The sequence below is a fragment of the Nesoenas mayeri genome (assembly GCF_963082525.1).
Source record: "Nesoenas mayeri genome assembly, chromosome: 1".
NCBI classification, from domain to species: Eukaryota; Metazoa; Chordata; class Aves; order Columbiformes; family Columbidae; genus Nesoenas; species Nesoenas mayeri.
The window spans coordinates 84088022-84108721 of record NC_137541.1 but is presented as its reverse complement, the minus strand read 5'-3'; the positions used below and the strand labels follow the sequence as shown (position 1 = coordinate 84108721).

Genomic DNA, 20700 nt, shown 5'->3' with positions numbered 1-20700 from the left:
AGCTTTACAGTGCATTATAGCAACTTGTGATGGTTTCTGAATGGCATTAATCAAGTTCAGTATTTCCTTCTGGTATTTAATGTTTGTTCCTTGTGAAGAGAGCAGTCCCCACTCTTTCCAAAGGCTCCATGTACATGAACAACTCCGAAAGTATATTTTGAGTCAGTCCATATGTTACCTTTCTTGTTCTCACTGAGTTCCAATGCCCTAGTCAAGGCGATTAATTCCGCTTTTTGTGCTGAGGTGTTTGGTGGTAAGGGTTTGGCCTCAATTACTGTCTTGACAGTAGTGATCGCATACCCTGCATACCGTACTCCACTTTCCACAAAGCTACTGCCGTCAGTAAAGAGTTCCCAGTCAGTTTCTGCCAGCGGGGTGTCTCTCAAATCAGGACGACTTGCATGGGTGTATTCGATGACTTCCACACAATCATGTTCCAGATCTCCTTCTTCAGTACCTGCACCCAAAAACTCCGCAGGATTCATTAGGTTAGTAATTTTTAGAACAACATCATCTTGTTCTGTCAGAATTACCTGGTATTTCATCATTCTGCTTGAGGAAAGCCAATGGCCCCCCTTTTGTTCCAATACTGTTGTCACCATATGGGATACAAACACTTCTATCCTTTTTCCCATAGTCGCAATCAGAATATCATCTACATATTGTAGCAACAAATACCATTGTCGAGGGATCATGATATGACCTTTTGTAGTCCATTCCTCGAGTTCCTTGGCTAGTTGATTTCCAAAGATGGTTGGGCTATTCTTGAACCCTTGTGGAAGGCGTGTCCAGGTTAATTGAGTTTTCCTCCCATTGTGTGGATTTTCCCATTCAAAGGCAATGGGAATTTTTGCTTTCATGGTCAAGGGGTATGCAGAAGAAGGCATCTTTTAAATCAAGTACAGTAAACCATTTATATTTCTCTTTCACAGATGTTAACAAGGTATATGGATTTGCAACTACCGGATAAATGTCCTTAGTGATCTGGTTTACAGCCCGCAAATCTTGGACTAATTGATAACTACCATCAGGTTTCTTTACTGGAAAAATTGGAGTATTATATTCTGATTCACATTCCTCTAGAATACCATATTTCAAGAATTTTTCAATTAGAGGTACTATTCCTAACCTAGCTTCTAGTTTCAGTGGGTACTGCCTCAACTGTACTGGCTTGGCATCTTCCTTCAGTTCCACTTTTACAGGCTGGGCTGGTTTTGATTTCCCAGGTATGTCAGTCCATCACAGCCTCCTCCACTGCTTGTGGTATTTTCACTACCAGGTTTTCTTTTAATAACAGAATTTGTCCTACCTTAGATTCTGGAATTTTCATTACCAGGTTTCCATCCTCAAATGTTATTACGGCATCCAATGTGGTCAATAAATCCCGTCCTAAAAGGGAAACTGGACAGTCTGGAACATATAAGAACTTGTGGGTTAATTCCTTTCCTCCAAAACACAAATCTAAGGGTTGTAGGAATGGCCGTACTTCTTCCTTCCCTGTGGCACCAACAATCGTTGTCGTTTTATGACCTACTGTTCCCTGTAAGGAATTTAGCACAGAATAGGTAGCCCCTGTGTCCACAAAAAATCTCACATCCTCGTCTCCCACTTGTACCGTCACTAAGGGCTCCTTATTCTGGGTATCCATTTTTGTGCTTTCATATAGTCAGCTGTCATTACTATACTCCCCCAGCACCATAGTTTGTACTGCATTTCCTACTGCATTTGGTACCCAACTCATGGAACCGGGACAGTTCGGGCATTCGTTTTTCCAGTGTCCTTGCTGCTTACAATAAGCACATTGATTTGAACCAAGCTTTACAACAGGTCCCAAAGGAATTCCCTGAACATTCCAAAAACCACGCCCTTGACCGTTTCTAATTCATCTACCACGGACTCCTGTTCCTACTCCCCCACCTTGTCCTTGGACAACAGGTCTTGCTGATAATGCCTTGACTGTTCCTTTTCTCTCTTATTATTAACTTTCCAGGCTGTTTCTAACATAACATCCAGATCTCGTAATTGTGCCCCCTCCAGTTTCTGTAATTTCTTTCGAATATCATCTTGAGACTGTCCTAAGAAAATTAAAGCTAACTGAGCCCTTGCTTGTTCTGTTCTTGCTTGTTCTCCATAGAAACACATGAACACACTCACACAGGAACACACTCATTCTTTGCAATCTACTGTAGCTCCTTCTGCAGTGTGTACAGCAATATTTATTCATGCTACTGGAACACACTTCCCATTCTCCATTCCCCATTAGGATTTGCATGCTGGCTTCTCTCCCATTTCTCTCAGCCTATTATCTACCTATGCTTTCCCAAATCTCAAGGATGGCATACGAAAGATTTTCCAAAATGATTGTAGCTCAACATCACATATGTTTCTAGAAGCATAACCAGAGGATTTTTTCTGTTTTTCTTTCTTTCTTTTTTACCTGGTGAGCTGGAAGTACTGGGTGTGCAGTCACTGTCATCCAGCCACATAGTCTGAACCTTTGAATCCTGTTTTGGAAGGCCCTTAAGGGAGCACCTCAGCTCCTGGAGAGGGCAAAGAAGATGTGTTTTAATAAAGCACTTGGTAAAATCAGGGAGGGTAGCCTGTTAGAGTTCATACACCCACCCTGTCATTCTCCTCTTCCTCAGATGTTTCATTTTCCCTCAAACTACTACAACAACTGCTTACACTGGATGAAGAACGTGAGAATGGCTGCATCACGCAGTATCCTGAAGTCTGACTCCTGAGCATTCTGTGAAATGTAAGCATTCAACATTATCAGGCTTATTGTTACACATAGGCTTGCACTTTTTGTGACATAACTTTATCATATAGTAGTCAGCAACAGGAAATTATTCATCCACAGCTAGTTTTTCCAATTCTGGTGAACTGGCTTGCATTCCTTAATTTCTAGTTGCTACTTCATTTAGTAGAAACACCACTTCTTGTTTCCATGCTGGATAACTATAATCAAAGGACAAGACTGAATTTTTAAGTCACAGACCTAAGTGTCTTCAAGCAGAGTGAGTCAAACCACCTGCATTTAAGCACTGTTAACCTCTAGACATTCATTAAAATCAACAGATGCCTTCACTTTGGAGATTAGAGATTTTAGAAGCCTAAATACAACATGTTGAGGTGTTAAACTGAGTATAAAGGCAAGGCACTACCCAGCCTCGGCCACCCACATCCACTCTCAGCCTATTGTGTTTGGTCTGGTGAAATTCCAGACAGTACAAGGAAGCTATAAAAGCACACTTTCCATGTCATAGAGCTTATGAATTGTTACTGCTATGTTTCCAGACAGTTTTAACAGGAGGAGTAAGGAAAACTTAGAGACATTAACCAGTATTATAGAATTATTAACTAAGAAAATTCAAGGAAGCAATGGGAAGGCACAAACAAATTACTGAGATCTGCATTATTTTAGGATGTCTCAGTGCCAAGCCATTAGGATTGAGTGTCAAGCTCTTGCACAGACATGTCAGAAAGGTCCTCCTGCTTACAGATAGGAACATACCTAGGTGAGGATGCCCTTCCTGGTGATTTTGTATGTGCACAGCTGCCAGTAGCCAGGCTCCTGTAGGTCCATCCCACTAGACTTTTAGCTCCCACAGGGCCATTACAATAGGAACATTCAAAACAAAATCTATTGGATCACTTGACTGCCACTCTCTCAAATGTCATGGTCACTGAGATAGCCATGATATATACCATGTTTCATATCTGTCAAAAAGGACCCTTTAGGTCAGCTTCTCCCAGCTCAGAATTTGAGATCCACTGCTTACAGTCATCTAGGAGACAGAGCAGTTCATGAGGCTGATAAGCTCACATGGTGGAAGGTGCACTGTGCATGTAAACCTAACATTTATGGTGAAATACTCACTGCCTGCAGAAGAGATCAGCCAATAAGAGAGAGATGAGTGCTTAAAAATGTTAAGAAACCCAAAAAAGCTAGGAGAGGCAAGAAAGATAAGACACCTTCAAGATACTAAATATGTTTATTCCTTCAGAAACACTGCAAAATGTGGCCAGTCTTGACCTACAAGCAGTAATGAAACCTAAAGTCCCAGGCATATCACATGCCAGCATGCAACAGGGAGAACAGTAAAGACAGGGCCAATATAGGCCAAAGGTATTTCCTCAGGAGGTTAGGAAATATATTTTGGAGGAAATGAAGACCAACATGCTTCTCTATTGGCAGAGCAAATCAATAACATGAATTTAAGTGAGTTAGAGCCCAGATTTTTACAAAGTATCTCCTTCTCAGCATCCTTCCTCAGCAGGTTTCTCCATCCTCACCTACTGACCTATGTCATCCAAAGACAGCAGAGACAGAGGTGGAAAGATGTTTGTCTGCTCTTGCCTTCTGCAGGCCAAGCTGTTCTCTTCTGGCTCATCTGAGAAGAGGGGAGGGGAAGAGAAGGAGAGGCACTCAGCAGCAGCCTCTTTCCCTCATCACTAGTAGAGGCTGTTTCAATGGCTGCTAACTGGGCAATGGGAATGGGCTAGAGCCAAAATGCTCCAATAGAAGTTATCTGGACACGTCCCTTTCCCAGGACTCCTGCTCCTGGAACTGCCAGTGGAGCATTACATGGTGCCACTTGGTCTCTCCACAGTCCTTGAGGTCCTCTAAGTAAGTTCATGCTCCTCTTAGCCAAGGCTCTCATTTCACCCCAAAAGTCTTGCCAGTATCTTCAGTAGGTAACCAATGACAGAGAAGCATCTGGTCCGCGCTTGATTGGCTTGATGTCCCTACTCAGATGAGTCTAAGGATGGAAAACACAAAAAAACTTTTCCTAGGATTTGGATGTACACAGTACAGTGCTTGATTTTTCAGATGCAACCCAGAAAGCCATCTGATCCTGAGGAGGTTTGCTATGTGGTTACTTAGGCGGGGTTCATTCTTTTAAGTCTGTCCCATGGGAAGAAGGATTATTTGGAAGCCTACCTGGACAGTAAAGCAGAAAAACTAAGGGTAATTGTCCCTGCACGTGGTAGAGAAGCCCAACTGAACAATGCAGTTTCATGGACTGCAAGCTAATCACTGCAGAATGGTGTGTTGGCAATCAGCATGTGAGGAAAGAGAGCGCTACTGTAAAAGAATTAATCTGTGTTCCCTTTACATTATTTCCAGCTTGGTTTTAGCACAACATGGACTAAGGGTTTGATTCGGTCTAGAATCTGTAATTATTATTTAAGACCAGCAGCAACATGCTGAACATTTTTGTGACAGAGAAATTTCCTGTGACACTACTCCCTGGGGAGAACCAGGAGCGGATTGATTGACATACTGCCAGGGATGACATTTTTAATATGGGCTGCAGAAATTGCTCTAGAACCAGCTGGAACTCTTTTTGCATTAGAAATATGCCTATATCACAATCCTGATTTGTGGCTTCACAATTAATGAACAATACTATTTCAGTAGAACTATCTTTGAGATAGCCTGTTAGAATTAAACTCCTAGACTGTTACTGCAATAATGTGCTAATACTGTTTTGGCGAATATAGTGCGCTCTATGTGGTGGAATTCCATGTCCTTGATTCCCTGTCCCAGCTATGATGCAGAAGCTATGACTTGTACATGGGCTGGTCCCTAACTCTGAAATTACAACTCTAACTCTGGCTAATCACCAGTTGTACTAAACTCCATGTTACATCCCACCTTGTAAACAAACTGTCCAGGAAAGAGCTAAACTACCACAACTGTGAAAAGACTTCTTCTGGTGATTGTACAAGTGGTTTTGGATCCAGGACTGGAAAAAGATGCTCAGAGAGAATCCTGGTGACAGAAATAGACTGCCAAATCGTACAGGTCATGCCTCATGTGCATAAACAATATTCATGCAAGTATTGTCAGTGAAATCCCATGGTATGTTTGCTCTCTGAAAGCATGTCATATCAATTTGAAACAGCCATTGCATCTGGTTCACCTCAGCTGATGAATAGACACTGGGGGCTGGGAAGTGGATGAAGCCCGCCATCAAATGTAGAAATCAGGAACAGATGTCAAGAAAGCTTCATCATTTTCTTCCAGGACATGCACACATTCTACAGTATGCTAACCAGGACTAACCAAATTATGAGATGTTTTCTTACTAGGCAGAATTCTTGCTGATTATGCAAGGTTACTTCATCTGCCTAATCAGAGCAAGAGTCCTTCACGTGTGAACCTCTAATTCATTAACAAGGTCCCAGGCAGTATGAGGATGGGGAGGTAGAATAATGTGGTAAGGCTGGAAGGAGTTGCTGACCAATCAGTGATTCCATGTCCTGCATTCTCTCTTATCCTTTGCTGCCAGAGCTAGCATCTTAAATGGTCTATATCTCCTAGCTGTGCTCTCATCCTCCACCAAAATTTTGGACACCCACCTAAACCAAAAACTAGTATCACAAAAACATATTTACCAGAACTCTGCACCTTGGCTGTGACAACATTTTGGGTAGTCGCACAGCTGAACTACTGCAGATAGTCACCAGCCTGCAATTCTTATGGAACTTTGGATCTACCTGGAAGGAAGGCCCTTCCTTATCAGACTTGGCACCTGGAGCAACACAGAGGCCTGGCTCTAGAGCATTTCCCGAAAGTTTCCTAGAGCAGCCCCAGTCCTGAGAAAGGGACATGCCTTACTACAAAGTACTCAGTGCCCTTTTTGCCACAGGTCTCATCCAAGTTCTCATGAAAAAAATCAGGTGTGGCAAGCTGTTCCAGAAAGTCAGCTGCAGTCCTGGATTTAGAGACAGGCTGCTCTGGAATCTTGTAAATGTAAATGTATAGTTTCCATTAAGTCCTGAAGTATCCTAGATAGGATCACATCCCAGCATAATGCAGCTTAGCAACACCAAAGATGCACTACCAGGAAAGTACATTTTTATATAGTTTTTGACCACCAGAAACTGAAGAACTATTTTGCAGACTACCACGTGAAGTATTTTGCAAGAGTACACTAGGTATGGTATGGCGTACTTTAGCGATGAAACTTAGGTGCAACACATGAAACCCCACTGTAACACTTTAGGGGGACTGAAAACAGACTAGTAGTTCAGACTGGTTTGGAGCAGCAGCGTGAATCCTGCTTGAAGGGGCAGAACTTGAACACAACTCAACATTCCAACAAACCCTTGTCCAAGCTTCTCCATGAAGCTCCAAAATCAACCCAGAGCAAACTACAGAGGAAAAAAATACATGAGTAAGCATGGACAACTGAACTGCTAGGGCTTTGTGTATCCTGTTGGATGCAAACTAACATTACAGTAAAGATACAGCCAAATCACCTTTAAATGGTTCAATCTTTATTCACTGGCTGTTTAAGAAAGCTGACTTACTTACTTGCATGCTTGAATTACTGTTCCATGGCCAGACATACAACTTTTAAGATACTGCAATGCCTGATGTGGACAGTCTTAGTAAATCCTCCAAGAGAGCAAGACATGCACCATGCTTAAGTCAATACCAGACACAGTGAGTGTATTTCAAATACTAAAATTATTTTCAACTCACTTGCTTATCCTCCTGGGGAATTCTGGAGAGCTGGGACTGGAGGATCCATCAGACTTCAGGTCAAAGAAAGTTCCTGGACTGTCCAGCACCTTCCGTATCCTCTCTGCAGTGCCTCTGTTGGGAAAAAATAGAAACCAGCTGTACCCCATGGTCAGAGTTAACTACTATCTATTCTAACACTTTCTTACCAGCCACAATTACAAAGCTGGATCTTTCATATACACATGAAAGTACAGTTGTGTTGAGAAGAGTAGGTTCCTCACATGTGACCTGTTGAGGGCAATATATTAGAAATGGCCAGCTTTAAGCTCCTTTTGAATTGATATAAAAGTTAAAATTAATTTCTGTACTCTCTTTTAATTCTTCCTCTTTTTCTTCTACCCTCCCCATTTCATTGGTCTTAGAAAGTTTTAGGATTGATTAGAGAGTTAATGTATTTATTGCACAAAGAAAAAGGATCCAGCAAATTTCTGTTTCAGGAGGGTTACAATAGTTTTGTTGCTACTAGTACTTGTCAAGATACTTCTGAAGCAAGCTGTCTGTGTAAGTAACTGAAAAGTGGGGTATGTTTAATTAAGGATTGGAAAACTCAGGGTTTTTTTGGGTGAGTTTTGTGGCTTCAGTGATGGAGCTCACAAAGTTCCTCCTGGGTCAGCTCTGCTGTCAGAGCCTGCATACCATTAAACTACAGCTTCAGGGTGAAGTCACACACAGTGTGTTAATCTCTCTTCTGCCAGAGAGACTGCTCCAGTCTCCCCCATTCTTGCTGAGTGTACTTCCCATCAGCCCAGGTACCCATCAGACTCATCCATGAACCAGTTCATGGCAGAACCTGGCAGACAATCCAGTGAAAGTTGATACTTTTTCTGTTAGATTAATGGGCTGAATCAGTTCCATGAAGAGTTCACTGAACATCTGAGCCATCACAAGGAATAGGACAGGATTGGGTAGTTGAAAGAGTTAGTGGGACTGCTTTTCAGTGGCATTGAACCATTAGAACAGACCAGTTGCCGGTTAAACTGCACCTTCAAGAATCAACCAAATAGTTTTTCACAGAACACAAGATAAGGCTCACTGTTCCTCATATCTATAATACGATTACAAATAAACAAAAGGAAAGCTAAATAAACCAAATAACTTACCAATTCCCTCCTAGCAAAGGCCAGGGGAAAAACCAAACCAAAACAAAAACCAACCAAACAAAAACAAAACAGAAAGAAAAGAAATCTAGGGATTTTCCTTATTGTAGAAAACTTTTACAGATCTTTTAAGGGGATAGTGAATAATGTTGTACACAATGTAATGGGTTGGCAGGTGCAGCTGCATAAGGTACAAAACTATTCAAAGTAGTGAGGAGCTATGGCTACTGTGTTGGCTTAGACTGTTACATGGAAGTTGTCTCAGATTTAATTTTTCTCAAAGAAGATTCTATACTGTATTCTATACTATTTTTATTCAGATTAGGTCCTAGGCATCTCATTAAAGAAAGGTCCAAGGGAATACCTAGAAGGGAAAATGTAGTAATTCTTCCTGTTGTGAAATCACTATTTTCCACATTAAAGATAGCTTTTTTCCCCCTTTTACGCTGAGTCTGTAAGCTGTCCCCCGGAATTCTTGCACCTGGAAAAAATGTATATTAGATGCAGAGCACTCATGTGACTTCTGAAACTCTGTATAATCTTGAAAAGGAGCCTCAGCAAGAACTGAGACAAATTTGATTTAACTAAATCTCTTGTGACTAACAGACAACTTTTGAATGGTTAAAATTCTGTCAAATATGCCAAATCACTCCTTGAACCTGTATGTTACCCTTTAAGTATTTCTCACACCATCTAATTTGTTTTGACTTAAAGCTTTTTTTAGAAAATCCTTTTTTTTCAAGGTATCAGAAGTTTTGTCTATTTGAACTTTTTGACACAAAACCAAACAAACAACCAAGCACCCAATTCTCCCTTGCCAAATAGAAGCCTTTAATCTGATTGTTATCTGAAAGTGATGAATACAGAACAGGAGAACCAGGAGTCCTGGAACATATTGCACAATATTTAAGAGTGACATTACTATGTTCCTCCACCCATTTCCTCCCTTCTTCCACTCATATTGATTATTCTCCTTTACAAAGAGCCCTTTTTGTTTTGTTTGTTTCTGTCAATTGTCCATTTCTCCATTAACTCATAATGAGGCTTTTCTTCCCATTCCAACCATTTCCATTTCCATACTCATTCCTGTCAATTACCTTTCTGTCCTTATACATGCCTTTCTATCTCCCCTTTCTCATCTCCTTCTATGTTTTTTTTTTTTTTCTGTCTTTGTCTCATCTTCCCACGGCTCATACCTCTTTTCCTCCCGTATGTTCTCAATGCCAATGGCACTACGCCGTCGCCCATGGAACCAGCTAGCTCGAGTACGTGAGGGGCTCCTACCAGGCAAGGCAAAAGACTAGAAAAAAGGAAAGTGTGACAGAAAAGAGAGCGGGAAACATGACGGGAAACACTGTGGAGAACTGAAAGCATGGAAGAGAGTTTGCAATGTGGATCCAGATCCTCTCCTTTGCTTTGCAATACAATAGAACAGCTCAGCTCCACTGGTGCAAGGAGTACTTTCTGTCAGTGAGAAACATAATCTAGGGCTTACAAAGGTGGTACAAGAAAGAGACTGAAAGATACAGAAACAAAGTCAGAACAAGATACACAGCCACTATACAGAGAAAGAGGCTCAGGAAGGGAGGTATCCCCATGTGATGAGAGAAGGAGAGGCAGAATCAGGAAGGCAGAGAAAAATAGAAGTTAAAGGAGAGAAGGAGGCAGCAAACTCATCATTACTACGCTGTGAATTAGTTGTGCTGACATAAGGAATGCATACAACTGAGGAAACTGTCACCAATAAATTTCCATACTGAAAGGAACCTTCTTGGCTTACTCAGAGATGTGTTTTTGTAGTTTGCCTGTATACTGACATCACTAGTGCAAAGACCATAATCAGCTAGATGCACTTTGGCCAAAGTGACCATAATTCCAGTATCAGAAACATGGATTCTTTTCTGGTAACATTTGTCATGGATTTGTTATGCTCACACTGATCACATACGTTTGGTATCCTTATCAAATAAGAAAGCCTTTGATAGTGACTAGAAATATTCACTCTTTCTCACCCCAAACTTTATTAACTCTGCTATTTGTTCCCAACATACAAATTATGTTTACAGCAAAAACACACCTTGAATAAGCATTGCACACCTGTTTATATTACAGAAAAGAATCTGATTGGTGAAATTGAAGAAAATGGAACAGATCTAGTGTCTTTATATTCTCAGCTCTTGCCATATGAGAATACAGCACCATTCTAGTCAAACCACAGTACATGCATTTTTTTAAGGTATGGCAACATACAGGATCTAATCCAGGATAGATATCTGATGCAGAATCATGTTTGGCTTTCTCCTCCCAGTCTGCATCAATCTCAGCTCTAGTTTACACATGAACTGAGGCTAGAGATAGGCACAGACAAAACAGATTGCAACACGTGCTGTCACCACTTGTGAGATGGGATTGTACAACAGAAAGACATTCACAGAAAGACAAAAGGACAAACTAATAGGGAAAGAGAACTAAGAATGTATGGATGGCTCACAAAGGTATGCCAGGTTTCTTCTTACAGCCCACTCAAATACCTTACCGCAGCAATGGCCTTAGGGCCCTCGGTGACACTCTGGCTGAGGGCAAGGCCAGGTGTAGCTGGGCGGCTGGGCAGGGTGGCTGGCTGCTGCTTTCTCATGGATATCCCCATGGTATCCAGGCTCTGGCTGCGGCCTCTAATCACCCGCTGAACAGTGGGGAAGCAGGGAAACAAACAAACACAGATACACATATAGACCTGCACACAGTAGAGCAGTAGGAAAAGTACCACAGTTTGGGTGGAAAGGTGTGATAAACCAGCACCAAAACCACAGAAATCCTAATTCCTAGAAGACAGCATCTTAGATATTACCCATTTTTGGTCCTAGCCAATTCATGGAGCTCACTGCCAGTGGAGATCTCTTCCTCAAGTTTATTCTCTACTTTCACTTCCCTTTTCCTGTTGCAAAAAATAGAGATTCCCTACCAGTATCCCAGCAGATTGGATAAGACAGCATAATCTGAAGAATTCTTACCCAGTACAGGCTACAAAACAGAAAATCAAACTCCTGTTCAAGACTGTAAGGTTCAGTCTTGCATGAACTTGGGTGTTGGTTCCAAAGGGAAAGGAGCCATACTAAAGTCTGCAGCATCTGGAAAAGCTATTTTTGAGTTTACTCAGCCTTTTCCAGCCTTCTGCAAAGGTCATATGTCTACATGACATGCAAATCACAGCATCTGCTATAAGTCAGAAAAGGACATTTTGGGATAATTAGTGTAGGACCCAGATGGGTAGGAAATTCCTGTTTAGCAGCAAAGGCAGGATAGACTGATTGTATGTAAAAACACACCTCATCAAAGCATCCCAGTTCTGACCAAAGCTACGCATATAACTATATGTAAATGGATTAGTTTGACAGCCCTTAACAACTCTAACTAGCCCACCATGGTCATCTGAAGAAATAATGTATTTCTCTGTCCAGACAGCTAACTTACACAAAAGAAGTGGTGAGGCACTTCCACAGAAGTGGGAGAGGAAAAGTAGATAGGAAAATGATATAAGATTCTCAGTTCAAAACTCAGTTTTCCTGTTTGTACAAAAACTTTCCTATCTCGTATCATCTTGATCACTTTTAAAATAAGTTCTGCCACCTGATTAAAAAAAAAAAAAAAAAAAGAAAAAGAAAAAGAACAAAGTGTAATCTACACTGAACAAAAGAAAGTAAATTATCTCTGACTTTTAGAGAGTAAGTAAAGCATCACAGTTTCTCTAGATGGTACACTCACAGATACATTAGAAACGCTCTTGCAGTGGCTCTTGCAAATATTTCAGTTATGAGGAAAATTAAGTGAAAGAGATATGCTGTAGGAACTGAAAGCTGCTTGCTACTAGGTATTACTATTCCTCTTGCAAACACTCATTCCTTTTTCTGTAAGTCATGGAGTGACACGTCGTCTAACATTAGACGACAGCATGAAGCATAAAGAATTTCATTTCTTAGGGACAATAAGGAATTCCACCCTAAGCCACACTGTAGCTCTGTAGAAAGGCGCACAGGAAGGGGAAAAATTTTTCTTGAGACATATGGCAAAGGACAGTTGAAGATGCTCTAGAGAAAGGCTGCTGGATTGAAAGACTTCTTCTGTCTCACCCTAAGCACAGCTGACCAGCAGGGTGAATATTCCTTGGAGGGACACACAATGAGCTTGAGAAAATTATGAGCAACTGGGTAAAGGAATCAATCCACTATGGCTCACCTTGAAATTCTCAAGGAAGCTCCCACTGCCATTCTCTATCTTGTCATCCTCCCCTATGGGCAACCCCATCATACTGCGGCTGCGAAGCTGCAGCTCCTCAAAAAGGCTCTCCAAGAGGGCACTCCGAGTTCTTTTCTGCGTCAACATTAGGAATGAAAACACAACTATTATTGGGGGCGGAGGGATTATTTTTCCTGTTTTTGCAATGTCTCACGTCTGTCTTAAAAAAACAAAAACAAAACCAAACATCATGAAGATTATTTTAAACAGTATGAAGTGGTTTTAGATGTGGTTTTAGTGGTTTAGATTTTATGGAACATATTACAATAGTACCTAGCCATTTTAAACTCTTTCTAAAGCAAGTCATAAAGGACACCGGTACTTTTTTTACAGGTGATGAAAAAGAGGCATGAATTGAGGGCATTTTTTTCTAGATCAGGTAAGCAGCAGAGTGTGGAACAGAATTTTAGTACCTTGAACCAAAATCAGTGAGATCAGTACACATCCTGCAGCACAATACTGAGTTTCAGCTAAAACAGAATTTCCTCCAGCAAAATGCATGCATCATATTCCCACTCTTACTTGAGGATTAGATCTTTACATTAGGAGGTACCTGTTCATATTCTATCACACCTGCTGTGAAATACAAAGGAAGTATCACATAGCCAAGTATCATAACATTTCATCTTCCTTTTTTAAGCAACACAAAATAAGAAGTAAAAAGTTATACTGTATTTTCTTAATCTGGCAGTAATATAATTTTATAATTTTTAATGCAAACAACAAGGTAATAGACCCACCTCTAATTTAGCAAATTTATCAGCTCGATAGCAGCTGTACTCAGCATTGATGAGCTTGGCCAAAAGGAATTCACGAAACTCTGCACTCTGCAAAACAGGATGAAGACTAGACTAGAAATGAAAACAATAATAAAAATATCACATGAGAAAAGCTCTGCCTTTCTGCTCTTTAGACCTCCAAAGTCATGTAGCCAGACTGACAACACTGACTCAGAACTCCAGGGTATGTACCATATTACCCTGCCATCTAACAGTGGACAAGAGAAACAAGCCTTTCTAAATATGGCTGGATTTGGCAGAGGGGGTCCAAAGAAGGGGACCATATTACCATATTACCCTGCCATCTAACAGTGGACAAGAGAAACAAACCTTTCTAAATATGGCTGGATTTGGCAGAGGGGGTCCAAAGAAGGGGACGTCATCTCGAGCTGTGACTGAAACCTGAAAAAATATAAGGGGGAAAAAATAAGTATCATAACACAAGTGAGACTATCAAAGCCTTCAGACTGCTATGGTATATCTGATCCCTCCTGAATAATTCACATATCGAAAAGAACTCAAATATGTTATCCCATGCATCCAGCTCTTTCTGAACTCAGTGAATAAATGTGCTGATTTATCTTCCAGAAATTCAGTCAGCTAGATGTGCACACAGTAAAAGCAACAAAACCAATAAAGTGAATTGGTTTTTAGAAATCTTTAATAACAAGCAGTATATTTGGAAAAAAAAAAAAAAAGCTTCTATTCAGCCGGCAAGATTTACCTCCACTAGAAGAACCTCTGTCAATGTGATTATAGTGATCTTTTTTTTTTCTTTTTTTTGACAGAGAATTTTCAGTGAAACTACACTGCACAGTGAGGGGAGTATCTCAGTGACACCACCTCTCTGAGACACATATGGTACACATACAAAAGCACTTTCTCAGCAAGAGATAAGGATATCCATGTGGTTTTTTGTCTTTTTTTTTTTTTAACCGTGCTCCTGCCCGACATATCAATGCCAAAAAAGTAACTGTAATGAAGTTTTTATATAGTCAGTTGGCTCTTCACACCATTTACTTGTAATTATACACAGCTATCTTACCAGATACACACAGCAATTAAGAATATTTCACAGGCTTTTTCTTGCCAAGTTTGATGTGGTAGTTCAGATTTCTCACATCATAGGCCAGCACCCTTAATTACAAGGCCTCTCACACCCTCCCAATAGATATCTACCAGTTAAAATCCTGCCTTGCATTTTGTCAGGCATGTTAGCATCATATCTGTGCCTCGCAAAATTATGGAGAAGATTATTCTAGAAGTTACTGAAAAACATCTGAATGACAACACAGTCCTGCTTAACAAACTTAATTTCTTGCTACGACAAGGTTACCCACCTAGTTTACCAAGGGAAGCCTGTCGATGTGATCTTTTTGGATTTCAGTAAAGCCTTTGATACTGTCTCTCACAGCATCCTCCTGGACAAGATGTCCAGCATACAGCTGGAAAAACACTTGTGGGTGAGTAATTGGCTGATGGGCTGGGCTCAGAGGGTTCTAGTAAGTGGGGTTATGTCAGGTGGTGACCAGTCACTAGTGGGGTTCCTCAGGGATCCATCTTAGGGCCAGTGCTGTTCAATGTCTTCATAAATGACTTGGACACAGGACTTGAGGGAATACTAAGTTAGCCAATGACACTAAACTGGGAGGAGCTGTTGACACTCTCAGATGCAGAGAGGCCCTGCAGAGTGATCTGAGCAAATTGGAGAAATGGGCAATCACCAACTGCATGAAATTCAACAAGGGCAAGTGCCAGATATTGCACCTGGGGCACCGCAGCCCTGGCTGTACATACAGACTGGGGAACAAGATACTGGAGAGCAGTTCCGTGGAGAGGCATCTGAGGGTTCTGGTCAACAGCAAGTTGAACATGAGCCACCAGTGTGTCCTGGCTGTCAAGAGGGCCAACCATGTCCTGGGTTGCATCAAGCACAGCATTGCCAGCTGGACCAGGGAAGTGATTGTCCCGCTCTCCTCTGCACTGGTGTGGCCTCACTTGGAGCACTGTGTGCAGTTCTGGGCACCACGGTATAAAAAAAGATACTGGAGAGTGTCCAGAAGAGGGCTACAAAGTTGGTGAAGGGTTTGGAGGGGAAGCCATATGAGGAGCAGCTAAAGTCACTTGGTTTGTTCAGCCTGGAGGAGGGTGTTGTGTATTGATAAGGATCATGGCTGAAAACATTGTAGCGAAACTAGTTCATCCAGCCACAGGAGATGACACATTCAGTATAGGGTGAACTGCGATTTACATATCAACAACAAGCTAACAAGCCACAGCCCAGGCCAGCTGGCCAATACTGGAGGTGGGGGATGAGCTGGAGGGTACATAGCTCCATCTTCTGATATGCACAGCTTGGCAAACAAAGGGGAAAAGCTCAGACCCTTCAACATGGCCCCGGATTTGTCGAGACTTGTCGATCTTTCGCAGTCACCCCTTTCCCCCGCAGACTCTTCTCTACTCGGAGGGCTATAAAAAAAGCTCGCTTAAAACAGCACTGATAGGGAATCCACCATCCTGAGGACCCTCAGCCCACCAGCCTCACCACGGGAACTAGACTAGACATCGGAGGGTGCTGCCCCCCTAAACTACAAACCCCAGCATCCTCGCTGCGGGACACCGGAGGGCATACACACATCTCATCATCCACGCTGTGGAGCCCTAAGAGTGACTGGATCCCTCATCTGTTTTTTTCTTCCTTTCTCTCTGCTCTTTCCGTCTCTCCTTTTTTCTATACCCCCATTTCTTTGTCTCTCCTTCTGTGAATGGTGATATATTACTCTCTTTCTCTCTCTCTTACACCTTAGTTTTCCTTCCCTCTGTACCACTCTTTTTCTCTCTCTCTTCCTTTTGAACATATAAGAGTAACATTATCTTAAGCTCTGCTGTTGGATTCTTCTAAGTCCCATATTATAGCTACTAATGGTTGCCAATACATGGCTCGTAGTAGGACTCTTGCTGTTAATGTATTGATAAGTTCTGTGATATCATAAACTATTTTTGCAAAGCCACTATTTGCTGTAACTAGTATTCCAACACATACTTTTAGTAAAACTCATAACTGAATTGGACCCCTGGAGTGATTGTCTGTCATTCACTTCACATAACCGCACAGAATTAACCGACAGTTAACTCACACCTGGTCTCATCTGTTGAGTCAGGGCGTGTGTCGCATTCAGAGTTAACTCATCCCTCATCCCATCTGTTGGGACAGAACAGAGGGGAGGCTCTACAGCTTCCTCACAAGGGGAGAAGGAGGGGCAGGCACTGATCTCTTCTCTCTGGTGACCAATGACAGAACCCAAGGGAATAGCAGGAAGATGTGCCAGAGGAGGTTCAGGTTGGATATGAGGAAAAGGTTCTTCACCCAGAGGGTAGTGGAGCATTGGAACAGGCTCCCGAGGGAGGTGTCACAGCCTGTCAATATTCAAGAAAAGACTAGACAGTGCCATCAGGCATACAATGTGAACTGTGGGGTTGTCATATGCAGGAACAGGAGGAGATGGACTCGATGATCCCTGTGGGTCCCTTCCAACTCAGGACATTCTATGATTTTAATTTTCTCATTGCAAAAATTGATTCAAATAAATAAATGCCATTAATATTCCAATTTAACCACAAGGCACTAAAGCTTAAGTAAATGGGAAAATGGATGGAAAAAAATTTTCCTTCAGTCTCTTAAGTACTAGAATACTCTCAAGGCAGAATGAGTTAAACGCCCTTTTGAAAAGCCTTTACAGAAAATCCTGCATTGGCTCTAGGGTCCTGACTGGGACTATTTCATTAAATGATACAGGCAACCCTATTACAGTAACCAAAACAATGGCATTGCAGACAGGGAAAGATGAAAACAATAGTAGGAAGAGACAAGACAAACGGTAACCTTCCCCAGCTCTTTCTCATGTCATTAAATGAAATCCAGTAAATTTCTGTGCCCTATAAAACAGAAAGCAAGACAAGAACTAGGACCCTATGCCCCTCATCAACATGAAGCTATCAATGTTCCTTGTGCTATGTCCCTGATCAATATGAAGCTATCATATATACCAGGCTCCCCATAGCACAAGGAACAATAGAAGGTGGTTACTCCACTCCCAGCACACTTGTTGGTGGGAAAAGAGATGGGTATCCTGTCCAAATTTTTATATTCTCGGTGTTCTTGTAGATTTCCAAGGCATAAGGACCAAATCAACATTTCTACATAATACGAGACATAGCACTTTGATTAAAATGTTTCTACAATAGAAACATCACAGAACCTGAGCTTCTGTATATTTTCTTCTCTCTCAGCATGACTGAAAGTTGAGCATAAAGTTACATAGGCATCCATACAGAGTCATGTTACAGTGAAAGAGCTGTGTGCAAAAGCTGCAGACAGGGAATTGGTTTTCTAGTAGAGCTTCTTTCAACTGGAGGGCCCAAACAGGTAGCACTTCCCTGACAGATGGGAATCCTGTTCTGGGATCCCCTGAAGCAGATGTAGCTGGTTTGAATTCCATAGATTAGGCCAACCAGCTGCATCTGAGCTGCAGTCTCCGGCAGGGCAACCTCTCAGCGCTGTGCTCTGCAGCATGAGCAATGCAGACATAGCTTTCAGTTAGGTGAATGAGTTTTACCTGACTTATATGATGCAAGCAATACATCCCCCAAAATGGCATAAATTTTTCCTTGTGCTCTTTGATGTAAACAACAACAACAACAAAAAATCTGAATTTGTCCTGCTTCAATTCCCAAGCTTTAAGCTTCAGAAATTCATCAGCCCCTTTGAAAAACATACAAGTATATTCTAGTTCCATGTGTAGATTCTTAATAAATTGATTGAATTACTCTTTCATTTTCTGTTTGCTAGGTAGAGGCACTAAGCAGTCCTGCAGTAAAACACTTGCATTCCAGAATCTTGGTCTTCGTCAGCCTCACCTCCTAGCCCCATCCAGATAAAAATGTATTTATGAAATCTGAATACTCAACAAACATGAACAGAGATTGCTAAATAGCAGCAACCACACTAAATAGGGAGGACCTATGTGAACCTATAGAATAGAGAACAGCATAGCAGACTGGAGACTCCTGGTCAGAGAACAGAGAGTGTGTGAAGGGCAAGGAGAGATGGTGGCAGCTACTGGATTTCTAGGTCTACTGGTAATAGATCTAATTATTGCCTTTCACTGAAAATTGATCCAAAGAAATAAATACCATTAATATTCCATATTGATCAAGTTTGCTAAAAGTGCAAGCAGAGCTGTTAGGATGACAGCTGGCTGAATCCGCACCTCTTCCAAAAGCCCAAGAACAGGTTTCCACTTCAAGGATCAATATCAGCAAATCAGTACAGAGGAATCTATTGGCTCTGTTCACCTTGTAGAAAGTGTCCCCAGTTGTGTCATGAGTGAGCTGAACTACCACATAAGCGTGTAGGAAATTAGAAGCAATCATATCAGGGACAAAAGGTGTGCTTTCATCCTGGAAGATGATGGCTACAATGTCATTCCCAATGTGACGCTTCCGCTGAAGCTAGAGACAGAAAAATAATAAAGTGAGAAGGCAGGTGAAAAAGAGTAGAACAGTACAATGGGCCCTTAAATACCAGTCTATTTAACATCTTCAGTCCATCTGTTGAACCAAACCCCTCATCAATTAATTTTACCATTACTCCAGCTATAATTCCCACTGTTATGCAATTAGGCATTCGCCCCTCTAACTAGCCCCACATTGAATACCCCTCCCCTCTTAGCCACACAGCTGAATTCCTTAGTTCCCCTTCCAATACCTGCTGGGAATCTCCCTCTGTGAAGGGCAGCTTTGTAGACACAGGAAACATGATCTCCTTGCCTCGGAAATTTGTATACACTGACTCAGTGCCCGTTTGACATCTAGTGACATCCAAGCCTCCCCGAAACCTGAGCAAATCCATACCACACCATAGATAAGGCAGGACAGAGATGAGGAAGTGGAAAGAAATGAAAATATATCAGTAACAGTACCTTGGTACATCAATATTATCAAAGGTGATTTTAAGAAATCACTGATAGTGGGGCATCACATCTTCCCAAAACAAATGCACTGCCTGAAGCAGCACAATGTTTCTGCTGATGAACATGCTCGCTAAAAGCTATGAAGCTAAACCAGGAATCCTCAAAGGAGCTACTTTATTTGGCATTCTTCTGAGAAACACAAACCGTATTTTAGAACTACCAAAAGGACAGGCTACCCCACAGAAAGAGACTGAAACAATACTGACCCCTATTATTGTGAAACAAACTTACATTCGCACAGTCAAATAAAATTATTCTCTGCTGCCACTGTGGGTCAGATTGAGACACCAGAAGAGAAACGAAACACACCATGCCTTAAAGCGAAAGAGCAACAGGGCGCACTGCGCAGGATTGTCCCTGATCTATAGCTGAGAGCAAACACTTGTGTGCTTGTCAGAGAGATTGTGTCTTGCGTGTAAGTGTCTGGGAGTCTGGCACAGGTCAGTGTGGTTGATTCGATAATCAACGTCTAGGATACTTGCAGAGCGGTCCCTGTTGGTGTGGGGACAGTCTGCGTGTAAGTTAGTCTGTGCTCGTTAGCGCCTGCTGTATCTATCCGTCGCTCTGCACGCGTGTGGGTCCATGTCTTTCTCTCCACAAGCATGTGAACTGATTTCGTCGCACATGTGCATCTGTGCTAGTGTTGAGCTCAGCGGAGTGTGCCTCTCGACACTTGGTGTGCTTTGGCTGTGCCTGTGTGTAACACAGCACAGCCATGACTGCTCCAGTGAAGAGAGACCAGGGAAATCATCAAGGCAGAGTCTAGAGGGGAAAACCGAAGAGGGATTGACGTGTGCTCGACAGAGACGGATTCCCTGCGCTGACATTTCTCAGTAACACGAGAAGAAATCAGAGCTGTAGATCGACCGGAGAAATGTTTCCGAAGACGCCATTTAGCGTCTGAACAGCAGCGTGCGCGGCTTTCAGGAGTGTGCCTGAAGAGTGCCAAAACCAGC

General features: G+C 42.0%; 1 protein-coding gene across 1 annotated transcript; it reads right to left on the bottom strand.

The window, feature by feature from the left end:
* Window positions 1-1523: 1523 nt before the first annotated feature.
* Window positions 1524-19623, bottom strand: LOC308041382 (rap1 GTPase-activating protein 1-like; the record flags this gene model as incomplete). The annotated part of the gene is made up of 11 exons (XM_080346011.1): window positions 1524-1540; window positions 2438-2540; window positions 2623-2749; window positions 7502-7615; window positions 9837-9940; window positions 11177-11323; window positions 12874-13008; window positions 13674-13760; window positions 14043-14114; window positions 19068-19223; window positions 19480-19623. The coding sequence occupies 11 exons, from the start codon at window positions 19621-19623 to the stop codon at window positions 1524-1526; spliced, it is 1206 nt and encodes a 401-aa protein (XP_080202137.1).
* Window positions 19624-20700: the final 1077 nt, after the last annotated feature.